At 52.8% G+C, this 13,439-nt stretch overlaps 1 protein-coding gene across 1 annotated transcript; it reads left to right on the top strand.

Moving 5' to 3' along the window:
- The first annotated feature begins 8,309 nt into the window (after positions 1 to 8,309).
- On the top strand, positions 8,310 to 12,581 carry Acp4 (acid phosphatase 4). The gene is made up of 11 exons (XM_038313356.1): positions 8,310 to 8,420; positions 8,498 to 8,602; positions 8,681 to 8,767; positions 9,875 to 10,021; positions 10,513 to 10,611; positions 10,685 to 10,780; positions 11,401 to 11,533; positions 11,619 to 11,701; positions 12,005 to 12,132; positions 12,212 to 12,390; positions 12,469 to 12,581. The coding sequence occupies exons 1-11, from the start codon at positions 8,310 to 8,312 to the stop codon at positions 12,579 to 12,581; spliced, it is 1,281 nt and encodes a 426-aa protein (XP_038169284.1).
- The last annotated feature ends 858 nt before the right edge of the window (positions 12,582 to 13,439 follow it).

Raw genomic sequence — 13,439 nt, 5'->3', positions numbered from 1 at the left:
GTCCGGATCTTTTCTTGGCTCAGAAGCTAAGAGCTGCTCTTCCAGGGACTGTGGCAGCTCACAACCACCTGTGACTTAGGTCTGGGGAGGGGGCCTGTTCCCTCTTCTCTCTCCATGGGCACTGAGAGAGAAAAATGATATTTAAAAATTTTTTTTGACTGGGCGGTAGTAGTGCACACCTTTAATCCTAGCACTCAGAAGGCAGAGGCAGAAAGATCTCTGTAAGTTTAAGGCCAGCCTGGTCTACAGAGTGAGTTCCAGGACAAGCTTCAAAGTTACAGAGAAACCCTGTCTCAAAAATAAATAAATAAATAAATAAATAAAATAAATTGGTATGTGCTTATGATGGGTATGCACTGGTGTGACTGCAGGTCTGCATGTGACATGACATGCGTTGGAGGTCAGAAGCCAACCTGAAGATACTGATCTCTGCCTTCCACCTTAATTGAGACAGGGTGCTCTGATGGTTTGGATGAGAATGGCCTCCAAAGGTTCATATATTTGAATGCTTAGTCACCAGGACTGGCACTATCTGAGAATTAGGAGGAAGAGGAGGCATGATCTTATTGGAGGAAGTCACTTGGGATGGGTTTTGAGGTTTCAAAAGCCCACAGCAGGCCCAATGAGCCCCTCTCTGCCTGCTGCCTCTGCCTGTGGATCAGGATGGAAGCTCTCAGCTGCTTCTCCAGCACCACAGCTGCCTATATTCCCCGCCACGATGAGCATGGGCCAAACCTATGAAACTGGTGTGTTTGTGTTGTCACCGGGTGTACCAGAGTAACTGCCCTCCGAGTGTCTGGGGGTTCTCCTGTGTGTACCTTCCCTCTGAGCTCTGATCCCAGCTTCATGCTTCCACACCTGGCTTCATGTGGGTTTTGGAATGTCAGACAAAGGTCCTCATTTTACCTAGCAAGCACTTTTAATCCACTGAGCCACGTCCTCAACCCTACACTTTTTTAGAGATTTACTTTTAACATTTTGTGTGTGTGTTTTGTCTGTACTATGCCATGCACATCACATGTGTGCAGTGACCACAGAAGCATCAAATCCCAACACCGAAGTCACAGAAGATTGCTGTGTTTCCTGGGAATCCTACCCAGGCCGTTTGCTCTTAACCTCTGGGCCATCTCTTCAGTCCTAAGAACTTAATTCCAACTCTGTTTCACACTGACTCACGAGGCTGGAGGGATGACTCAGTGGTTAGGAATGTCATGCCTAAATCCGCAAAAAGTCCCCGCTAAAGCCAACAAGGAGACCGAGTCCCGTTTGTAAAAGCAAAAAGCCTTTATTTTAATCTTAATTTAATTTTAAAATAAATTCTATATTTTCTCTGGTATACACAGGGACAGCGCAGAGACAACTGTCTAAGTCACTGTTTCAGCGCTGTGACCCATGGCTAAGGCAAACTCCGTCTCTCCGCATGGCCAACGTATTGGAACAAACGGAGAGCCCGGAGCTCAATTAAAACAGGGTTTTATAGTAGTAAAGGTGGGGGTGAGGGGTCTCTGAGGACTCTCAGGACTCTTGATTGATTGACGTTTGTCTAGGGACGCCCTGGTGAATGTGTTTTGGCAGGTGTCTACAGCGGTTAGAATGCCAGGTATTTCCTTTGAATGGTCTGTCCTTGGGTGGAGGTCAAGTAATCACAGCTTGTGGTTCCTCCTGTAACCAGGCATTGCCTCAGGGTAAACTACTGAGACTCAGGGCTCCTATTAAATTTACCTGTGGCTGAGTCCTACTCTGGCAGGTGATAATGGCTGGAAGTAAGAACTTCCTTTGGGTGATCTGCCCAGACTCAGCTTCTCAGGACTGCCCCGCAGGAGCCCCTGCTGCTTTTGCAGAGGACCTAAGCTATGAGCTTGTTTCCCCGGCACTGGGTCTAGCAGTTGGCAGCCCATTCCTCCAGCTTCAGGGAATCTGACACCCTCCTTTGGCCTCCATGGAAACCCCCCATACATGCATTTACACACACAACACTCCACATGCGTGTAATTTAAGAATAAAAGCCAGGAGTGGCGGCTCAGCCTTCTATCCCAGGAGGGGTGGGCAGATCTGTGACTCTGAGGCTAGTCTAGTCTTATGTAGGAAGTTCCAGCTACACTGACTCAGAGATAACCGATTAATTAAATTATAATCTTTGAACCACACAATGCAATCCTGATACATAGCAAATATTTATTTTTAGAAATAAAATAGTGATAATTAAAAAAAAAAGAGTTCCATCTTTATCCGAGTCAAGGTCTCTTAAGGAATTTCTTAGTTCCCAGCAACCACACGGAGGCCCGCAACTATCTGTAATGTGATCTGGCGCACTTGTCTGGCCTGTAGACACACATGCAGGCAGAAGACTGTAGGCATAAAAACTAGCAAACTTTTTAAAAAATGATATCTCAGGCAGCAGAGCTACCTCTGGGAAGCACTCAGTTTCCTCCCAATAACAACAGCCTCAGAACCCCGACTGTCCATCCACAGCACCCTGGGGAGCATTCAGAGCAGAATTGACAAAGCCCTCCATGGCTCTTCACCCAGCCAACCTGAGACACATCCATCTCCACTGGACCGCGGTTGAGGAAATGCTAAATTGATAGCTCCTGGAGGACACAGAAACCTCATAAACGGTCAAGCCCTGGGGGGGGGGGGAGGGATATGGAGGACGTAAAGGTTGACTTGGTTAAGCTGTTGAAAAACCACTGGCAGTCAAGCCCACCTGGGGATTGAGGTGAGGGGGCGAGGCAGGAAGGAATGCTTTTTCAGAGGAGGATGCGCAAAACAGATGTTGTGAAGGGCCCCGTGTGGGGCATGGCATGTGAAAAGCCACGGGGCTACGGATATAGCAGAGGCGCCTGGTGGGGGAGGTGCTGGATGGTCTTAGGTTGGAGACAGGCCACTCGACTAACAGGAGGTGGTGGAGGTTTGGGAAGAGCCTAGGAGAGAGACCAGACATGAGGCCCAGTCGGCTCTCTAAACTCAAATCCCTGTGGCCAATTAGAATCTGGGACGATAGTCCGACATCGCCACCATGTGGCTATTTCTGATTCTGCAGTCACTGTATTTGAGGACAGAGTGCTGTTACAGGCTCTAGTCAACAGAGAGCGCAATCGTCAGTTTGGCTTGGTCCCAAGAGCTTGACCGTCACTAGAATTGCGCGTCTTGAGCTAAACAGAATCACAAATCTGTTTGTGGTTAGAAATTTCTAGTCCTTATCCTGAAACCCAGTGAATACCGTGTTCAGAAGCCACTGCCTCGGACACTGGGTGGAAATGAATTTGCTTGGACAGGTGTGTTCCTCAGGGCATTTACGTGGAGAGGTTGGAGAAGCTGGCAGGAAGGAGATTGTGGGCTAACAGATCCCCTATTTGGGTTCTGAACACTCATATAAGAAAGGGATTTGATTGCAGGTGGTAACTGTTGAATAGGAGTTTGCTAAGAAAAGAAAAGAGAAGAGTCAGTATTCTTTAAGATAACTAAGAGGAATTATGTCCACCTAGACTCTTGCTGCAGTCACTTCTGCTCACACCTCTGATCGTCAGTAATCCTTAGCGTGGTCTTCTGTTAAACAGATTTTCACCTCTGGTTGGCAGGAGTCCTCAAAGAGATGTGATAAGTTTTAAGTCCTGAACAAGTTGTTTGGTTCCAGGTAGAGAATCAGACCCTGGAAGTTCTCTGTGCTCTCACCCTCAGAGCGGAAAAGCCCTCCAGATACCCATGTGTCCTTAAAGACTCACTTCCCAAAACCTAGATCAGATGCTGGACCCCGTCCTCCAACTAGAGAGCACAGGTCATTGTCACTCCTGCCTCAGTTCCCAGAACTTCCCCTTTAGACCCAGGGGTCCAGGATCCAGCACTATTCCTTCAGACCTAGGGTTCCAAGCCCAGCCTCCTCCCTCAGACACAGAGGTCCAGGGCCCAGCCTCCTCCCTCAGACACAGAGGTCCAGGGCCCAGCCTCCTCCCTCAGACACAGAGGTCCAGGGCCCAGCCTCCTCCCTCAGACTCAGAGGTCCAGGGCCCAGCCTCCTCCCTCAGACACAGAGGTCCAGGGCCCAGCCTCCTCCCTCAGACACAGAGGTCCAGGGCCCAGCCTCCTCCCTCAGATTCAGAGGTCCAGGGCCCAGCCTCCTCCCTCAGACACAGAGGTCCAGGGCCCAGCCTCCTCCCTCAGACACAGAGGTCCAGGGCCCAGCCTCCTCCCTCAGACACAGAGGTCCAGGGTCCAGCCTCCTCCCTCAGACACAGAGGTCCAGGGTCCAGCCTCCTCCCTCAGACACAAAGGTCCAGGGTCCAGCCTCCTCCCTCAGATCTAGGGGCCAGGTCTCTTCTTGTTCCTACTGAGATTTTGGCTGATTATCCAGTCCCTGGACCTGTGGGGAGCAGGGTTGTGGGGAGCAGAACTTAGGAAGTAGGGAGCCTTGATCTGATGCTGTTACATTTATTAGATCTCAGAGGCCAGAGTGATGGTAGAACAGGTAGAGGCCAGGTTGGTGGGCTGTGGAGCCATGCCTTCTCACTGCTGAGCCTAGAGCAGAGACAGAAGTGTGATGGAGACACGTGGCAACTACGTACAGAAAAGCTACAAGGGCAAACGCAGAGACACGAGACACAGACCCTCCTGCACTCTGCCGTCCCCTCACCTTGTTGAAGAAGTAGATGGAGGCTAGGATGGTGAACACGGCCATGGCCAAAGTCACATTCTGGGGGAGGAGGAGGAGGTCAGAAGTCAGCTCCCTTCCCTCCCTGTCCCCACTCCTGCCCCAGTCCCTTCACCTGTCCTCACTTCCTGCAAGTTCATAGCCATGGGTCCTAACCACACAGCGACTTGACCTCCCTCCCCCAGGCCTCTGAGTCAGACAGGAAAGAGGCCTCAAGAATGGGAGGGGGTTGTCGGGGAGACCAGAATGGTGACCATGGTGACCAGGGAAGGGCATTTTGAGTAGAAGAGACATTCACACTGGGGACTGGGGAGAAGGGGATGTGGGCATGGACTGTCACATGTGGTATCTAAATCCAGCATCAAGACCTAAGAGATTGGAGAGTCCAGAACTGGATCTCCACACTGAGTTCTGTTTTCTTCCCTTGAGTGTGCTGGGGATGGGAGAACTGTGAGCAGGGGAGGAACAGATTGACTCTGGTATCTTGAGGCAGGAGAATGCCTGAAGTGTAGAGAACAGGCCTGATGGTCTAGGAAACATGGGATCCTCATGTCAGAGGTTAGACCAGGATTTGGTCTCCAGTTTGTGAGGATGGCGGAGCATCATGGCAGTGTGAAGCATGGTGGTGATGGTGGCGGCGGATCCTCGCGTCTGGACCACAGACAGCCAGGCACTTTGACTCTGACCACACAGCGCTCTTTGTAGCCTTTAGAACGGCTCCCCAGGATATTGTAGATACAAAGGAGCGGGCAGATGAACACACGTGTTGAACTGCCATCACCGTCACAAACATTGCTAGCTGTGCACAGAGGGGCGAGCCACTGGAGGGGCCCAGGCCTTTGCAGTGATGCCTGCGTGTGGACACCGAGGAGGGAAACCTCCTGTGTGGGCTTGAATCCCAGCTCTGTAGTAGGATGACCTCGGGTGAGTCATTTAAAGATGTCTGACCCAAGATGTCTGACCCTAGGGCGGGGTGGTGGCGCACGCTTTTAAACCCGCCACTTGGGAGGCAGAGGCAGGCAGATCTTTGTGAGTACAAGGCAGCCTGGTCTACAAAGTGAGTTCCAGGACAGCCACAGCCAGAACTGTTACACAGAAAAACCCTGTCTGAAAAAAAAAAAAGATGTCTGAGTTTGTATTCTAAAGAAAACATATCCTCCACAAGGGGCGAGGGAGGTGCCCAGTGGGTAAAATACTTATCACGTAAGCCTGAAGGCCTGGGTTCAATTCCCTAGCACTCCTATAAAAAAGCCAGGCGTGGCACATGTGCCTGTTACCTTAGCACTGCAGAGGTGGAGACAGGAGGATCCCTGGCGCTTGCTAGCCAAATCAGTGAGCTCCAGGCTCAGTGACAGCCGCCAGAATCGGTGGAAGGCAATTAAGGAAGACATTTGGCATTGACCTCTGGCCTCTATACGCAGAAGAAACTTGTGTTTGTGGTGCAGGTGCCTTCTCTAGTCCAGGGTGGGAAGAAGGCTCGAGAGGCTCACGAAGCTCAAGGTATCTTTGCAGATTCACAAGTCACATAAGCAGTAGCTGGGAGCCGGAGGGAGGACAGTCCTAAGAGCAGCTGCCTGCGAGGTGCCTGCACAGAGGACCCCAGTGACACAGCTTCCTTGCATCATCCCTCAGTTGCTTCTGAGTCTCCCCACCAGTTCACCATGCTGGACCCGGAGTACTTTCTTGGGTCCACTGTTGCTCTTTCTGTCTGGATTGGAGTTCAAAGTCACCTTCAGCTACATGGTGTGTAGAGAGTCCAAAGGTGCCTGAGATACGAGACCCTGTTACTAAGTGAATACGCCAATACATAAAATAGAAACTAAGGGCTGTCGAGATAGCTCAGTGGGTGGCCTGTTGACAAGTCTGATGGCCTGAGTTCAACTCCCGGAACTCACAGGGCAGAAGGACAGAACTGACAAGTTCTCCTCTGACCTTTGTGTATATGCTATGGCATGTGGGTTCCCCACCCCATGAGTGTAATACATTTCAATGAAGAAAAAGAATAAACACACATATGTACTCAAAAAGAGAGAGAAGCAGGGGACGCCAGGTTATGGAATCCAGTGGTCCTCCTTCTTAGCTGTTGGTGGATGCGTGGCCTGAGGATGCCGCGATTTCCAGCGAGTCTCACAAACTGTGGACCTGGGACCTCCAGAGCAGCTGGGGATCACAGGTACTCTGCGGCTGGCTGTTATCTGAGCACTTGGGAAGCTCAAGTTGGAGTGTTGCGAGTTCTAGCCAGTCCAGGCTGCAGAGAAAGTTCAAGGCTAGCCTGGGCAATGCAGTACAATTCTATCTACAACATTTAAAAGCGGGGTCAGGTGTTGTGGATAGAGATGTAGTCCAGCAATTCAGCACTGGCTCAGCCTGTGTCAAATGATAGCAGTATTGAACAAGAGGACCTGGGTTCAGTTTCCAGAACTCACAGGGTGCCTTGGGACCATCTGTAATTCCAGTTCCAGAGGATCCAATGCCCTCTTCTGGCCCCGGTGGGCATGCGTGCACATACATACAGGCACATACCATAAAAATAAGTAAAATCATGGCCCGAGGTAGTGATGATACACACCTTTAATCTCAGCACTTGAGAGGCAGAGATTTGTGAGTTTGGTCTACATAGTGAGTTTTAGGACAGCCAGAACTACATAGTGAGACCCTGTCTCAAATCACCACTTCAAAAAAAAAATCTCAAAAATTAAACAGCTAGACTCTCTCTACGCCAAGCCTTCCCAATTCTTGACCCATAAAACCCATGAGCAATAACAACTCATTGCCTTAAGATACTGAGCTTGGGGCCAGGGAGGTGGCGCACTGGCCTCACAAGCACAAGGTTCTGAGTTCTACTCCCCAGTACCCGTGTTAAAGATCCTGGCACAGTGGCTTGTGACTGTAATCCCAGAGCTTGTGAGGTTGAGACTGGAGGGTTCCTGGAGCTCAGTCTAGCGTGAATCAGCGTGCTCCAGGGTAAGTGAGAGGCCCTGAGGGTTTGAGGGACCCCTGACATCTGGCCTCCACACGCATGTACTCCTGCACACACATGAACACAAACTGCTGAATTTGGGGGTCATTTGTTGTGTGGTTGCAAACACAACTTCTCAACAGTTTCTTTCTCAAACAGGTTCTCTGAAGTGCTTTGAGCTCATCAGATCTGCGCTGGGCGATGAAGGCACACAGAACAAAGTAACTTGGTAATGGTGAGATTTGAACCTGGTCTGTCTGCCTCTGGCTTGGGTATTGTGCTACAGAGCCCTGTTGGTTTTAACCATTTTTATGGGGTGTGGGAAGAAATTGGAATCTTCAAGAAGTCCAAGGAAGTCTCAGAGACTCCTAACATTTTAGAAAAGGAATGGGGAGACATGGGGAAGCAGGGGTGGGGTGGGGTTCCCTGTAACTACCTCTCAGCCTTGCCACTTCCTAGATGGTTCCTCAGGCTGTGCCTCAGTTTACCCATCAGCACAGCAGGGATGCTGGTGGTCGTATGGATACCTCCTGGGGGGTCTGTGAAGATGAACCAGGTTAATCCCAGGACTCCCCAGCCTGGAGCAGTGCTGGGGAGCATGCTGGGGCCTGCACTGCTGGCAGGGGGCTGAGTCTGAGGCTAATGAGCAGGTGAGGCCACAGCACAGACGGAGGCTGAGCTCAGCGTCTGCTCTCTGTGGAAATGGCCGAGCCTGGGTCTCAGTGCCACACTGCTGGACCCTTACTGCTGCTGCTGCTGCTGCTGCTACCACCCCAGACCCTGCTGGAGGGGCCCCTGCTGTTTGTGGCTCTGGTGCGCAGCCTCCCACCCCACCTGACTCACTCTCTACCTCCCAGACCAACCCTGACCTGGTTCTCCAACATCTCCAGGTGTTCCGTCATGGCGACCGGGCCCCACTGGCCTCCTACCCCACAGACCCACACAAGGAAGCTGCTTCCACCTTGTGGCCTCGAGGCCTGGGCCAGCTGACCAAGGTGAGGAGGGAGAGAGGGTGAGGAAGAGGGTTGGGAAATAGGTGATGACGGTCTGCTGAGACTTGCATCTGTTCCCAGGAGGGGATCCGCCAGCAGCTGGAGCTTGGCCGATTCCTGAGGAGGCGGTACAAGGCCTTCCTGAGCCCAGAGTTCCGGCGTGAAGAGGTACTTTGCTGACCTTTAACCCCAAAGCCCCCTTTGGCCTTCACCTCTTGTTTTTGGTTTCTATCAATCTGACTTGCACACCCATGGGCTTTTGAGTCAGTAAGGAATCCACACTAACCTCTGACCTCAAACAGTGTGACCACTGACCCGACCTCAGCCTTTGTTTTGATTCCCAACTATTCCATCCTGACCTTCTGACCTTTGAACCTGATTCAGTCTTTGATCCTTGTTTTGCCTTCCTGATGTTTCTTAGGAGGTGGGGTTTCTTGGGAGGGTCCTAGGCCTACATATACTGGTTAAGTTTTTTTTTTTTTCTGGCCTGACAAGCCTCTCTGCCAATGCATAATCCAAATCAGACCAAATCAAACCGAATTAGAAGCAGCCCAGGTTTAATGGATGCCAGTTCCTCCCGGGGGGCCCTCTGGGAAAACACGGAGTAGGGGACGGAGAACCTGGGAGACCATGTGTTCGTCCTCTGGGGGGGGGGGCAGTTTAAATAGCCTATGGGAGTGGTCTTGACCCTCCCTGGGGACCGGTCACCGTTTGGCAGGCTTTCTTGGAGTCGGAGCCTGGACTGAGGCAACTCCCAGGGAAAGGGGCTTGAAATGGAACTTTCCACCCAACATTCCAGACTTTTTATCCGATAAGGATGTTAGGGCCTGTGGTAATGTTTCCAACCAAACTATACCTGGCAAGTCCTCCATCACTGAGCAACGCCCCCAGTTCCAACCTCCAGCCTTTGACCTCTGCCCTCATCACATCTGACCTTCCTTCCTTTTGTCTCCCGAGTCCTCCTGGCCTGACTCTGACTCCTCTGAGGGGTGTTATTCAGTTCCCACCGTCAGCATCTTGACCTTTCACTTCCAAGCCCCCCCCTCCCGTCTGATCTTCCTTAACTCTCCACACCTCGGTAGACCCATCCAGTCTAACACATCACCCATCTCTGACCCGTGATCCCAACTTCCAAAGTTTAGGGCCAGACACTTGAGTTTTGACCCTCAATGCCTGACCTTTAACCTAACCTACATCAAACCGAATTTGAAGCTTTCGATTTGGGACACTGCTGACCCTCGGCCTGCACCTTTCTACTGCCCTGATCCACCCCAGGTGTACATCCGCAGCACAGACTTCGACCGGACACTGGAGAGTGCACAGGCCAACCTGGCCGGGCTGTTCCCCGAGGCTGCCCCTGGAAGTCCCGAGGCTGACTGGAAGCCCATTCCAGTGCACACAGTGCCCGTGTCTGAGGACAAGGTCAGGGGGGCTGGATCTGATGGGAGAAACAGAAGGATCTTGAGGTCAAGGTCATTCTGGGAACCTTAGACACTTTGTCAAAATGAAAAGTTTAACAAGAGGACTTGGGATGTGGGTCAGTGGCAGGATCCCCAATGAGGAGGGACTGGGGGTGCGGCTCAGTGGTAAAGCACCCATGTAGAACCTCCCAGTGAGGAGTGGAGGCTGTGGTTGAGAGGTAGAGGGATTGCCTGGCTTGTCCAAGGTCCTGGGTTCCATAACCAGCACCACACATATACAAAAAGGGATGAAAGCAAGACAACACTGAGCTGGACCCACTTTTGGGCTTCCCAGCCCAGAACAGCTATTAGTAAAACTGCCCCTGGTGGGTCCAGAGGGGTAAGCTGCCGCCCCTGGCCAGCTTAGCTGGATAAAGGGGAAGCTGGGAGAGGCATGGCCAACTGTGAGACCCCAGACTGCCGCCGTCTCCTCTGAGCCTCAGTCTCCCCCAGTTGCTGAGGTTTCCCATGCGCAGCTGTCCTCGATACCATGAGCTGCTGCGGGAGTCCACAGAGGCAGCTGACTACCAGGAGGCCCTGGAGGGCTGGACGGTGAGTGTTGCAGTGGGCTTGGGTGTCAAGCAAGGATTGGTCAGGGCTCACCCAACTCTGCATCTCCATCCAGGACTTCCTGACCCGCCTGGGCAACTTCACTGGGTTGTCACTGGTTGGAGAACCACTCCGCAGGGCGTGGAAAGTTCTGGACACACTGATCTGTCAGGTGAGTCCTCTTCCTCTCCCAGCCTAGTTGCTCATTATGACAAGTGACTTAGCCTGTGTACCCTGGCTTCTCCTTCTGCATGGTGACAGGCTGGTAGGTTGGTGGCATAGTATAATACACCCCCTTTCCTGGTACCGTTTTATTGGGTCCATCTGGAATCCCAAATGTCAGATTCCAAGGCATCTCTTGGTAAGGTCTCTGCTCTGGTACCTGCTCTGGCCCACACTGTGGTGAGCTGGCCTTTGAGGGGTTTGAATGAGGGTCAGGGTCTACAGGACTGGCTGTCAGGAAAGCGCTTGAGTTTGGACTGCCCGCACCTACACGAGAAACCTGGATGCAGCAGCTCACACCTAAATCCTGGTACTGAGGCCTTGACAGGAGGATCCCTGGGGCTCAGTGGCTAGTCAGCCTGGCCTACTTGTTGAGTTCCAGGCCAGTGAGACCCTCAAATTAGGTTGACCAGTCCTGAGAAACATCTGCAGGTAACCTCTAACCTATACACACACACACATATGCACATGTGGGCACACACATGCATTGCACACAAGCACATACAAAACAAATGGGGGTGTGTATGACTGGGGACTCCCTCTCCAGGTCCTCTCTCCTTCTCTCCCCAGCGTGCCCATGGCCTCACCCTTCCATCCTGGGCCTCCCCAGATGTCCTGAGGACTTTGTCACAGATTTCAGCTCTGGATATTAGGGCACATGTGGGCCCACCCAGGGCAGCTGAAAAGGCCCAGCTGACAGGGGGTGAGGTGTGGGGCCTATGGGGCTGGGGGACCTGGTCTTCAGGTGGGGAGGGGGGGCATATAAGCATTCTGCTCCTGTCCATCAGGGATTCTGCTGGATGCCATCCTCAGCAATTTCTCCCGGGCCCAGCGCCTGGGGTTGCCCCTCAAGATGGTCATGTACTCAGCTGTGAGTTCTTGGGAAGGACAGGCATTGCGGCTACATGGGTGGCAGGGGTGGTGGTGGTAAGACCATGTAGTCTAAGCCCACTGCCTCGGGTGACCTTTATCACCTGTAGTCTTAGGGGACTGCATCACTAGGAACAGTAAGGGTGGGGGAGGGGGTCAGAGGAACAAGACTGTTGAATAGCACTGCCCAGGCACATCTGCATGTCTGGACAGTCATTACAGAAAGCCCATGGTGTGTGGACAGGAGTACTCTGGAATTATTTCTGAGGTCCTAATTCATCCCCCTCAATGGAATTATCTGCAGCACGACAGCACCCTGCTGGCCCTCCAGGGGGCCTTAGGCCTCTACGATGGGAACACCCCACCTTATGCTGCCTGCATGGCCTTTGAATTCCGGGGGAGCTCCAGAGACCCTGAGGAGGAGGATGGAGAGTGAGGATGGGTGACGGCTTGGCGTGGGGTGGGATGGACGCTCGGGGAGAACGGATGCTACTGACCTCTCCACCCCCAGGAATGTCACTGTCTCTCTCATCTACCGAAATGACACTTCCCGCCCGCCCCTGCCGCTCAGGGTCCCTGGGTGCCCAGCCCCCTGTCCACTTGGGCGCTTCCAGCAACTGACTGCTCCGGCCAGGCCTCCAGCTCACGGGGCCCCCTGCCATGGTTCCTATGAGCCTACCAGCCCCCCAGGTGACAGCCCTCTGCACAGGGGTGGGAGTGGGGAATTCCCAAGGCCTGGGATTCACAACCCCCATGTTCTTCCTGCAGCCACGGTGCCCCTGCTGGCTGGAGCTGTGGCTGTGTTGGCTGTGCTGAGCCTGGGCCTGGGCCTGCTGGCCTGGAGGCCCAGCTGCCTGAGGGCCCTGGGAGGGGCTGTATGAGGGGGGAATGGATAGACACAAAAGCACCCCTTCAGCTGACACTGGATCCCAACACGTGTGCTCACCTGCTTCTCTGACTTGTCACTTACTGTGCTCGCGCGTGTGGGGATGAAGGCTGGGTGGGCCCCAGGCCCTGTGCAGACTAGGACCCTCATCTCTCTGCAGTCAGGGGTTTATACATACAGGTGGCAGGCAATAAGCATGGGTGCAGGTGAGAGCCTACAGCCTGAGAACACACAGGACTGGAATGTCCTTAAGCACCTCTACTCCCAGCAACTACTGCTGGTGGCAGAACAGATGGGGCTGTCTCAGGGTCACCTAGTACCCCAATTATGAATCAGATGGAGATAGGGGTTTCCCAGGGTATTGGCTAAGGTAACCAGTATCGTCTGAAAGCCTCACCCATCACTATCCTAAGCTCTCCCTGAAGTGGCTAAGTTCCTCAAGGACCTGTTGATGATCCTATACCCCACTCCCTAGCAACCACGCCATTGGCATCACCTGGAACCCCACACCCATTGTCTTGTATATGCACTGCCACAACTGACATGGGGAAAGTCAAAGGGTGTTCCTCATCTTGAGGCCAGGTTTCTATCTGGGGGAGGTACAAGACCCAAGGTCCTGAGGAAGCTAAGGAGCATACCCTGGAAACCCAGGACAGCCTGAGCTAGAGGGTCTGGTTCACAAGAACCAACATAAACTCAAATCAGACGCAGGCTACAGGGTAGGGAGGGCTAAGGCCAGCCGGAGGCTGTGACTGGCCCCCACCAGCCCACCTTTCCTCAGCAGACCGCTGGAGCATCCTCTGGAAACAGGCCAGAGGTGGGCAAGCAAGCCTGTGCCTCACCTGCCCTGGAC

This window comes from Arvicola amphibius, chromosome 12 (assembly GCF_903992535.2).
Source record: "Arvicola amphibius chromosome 12, mArvAmp1.2, whole genome shotgun sequence".
In the NCBI taxonomy this organism is placed as follows: domain Eukaryota; kingdom Metazoa; phylum Chordata; class Mammalia; order Rodentia; family Cricetidae; genus Arvicola; species Arvicola amphibius.
This window is presented reverse-complemented; position numbering and strand designations above follow the sequence as displayed.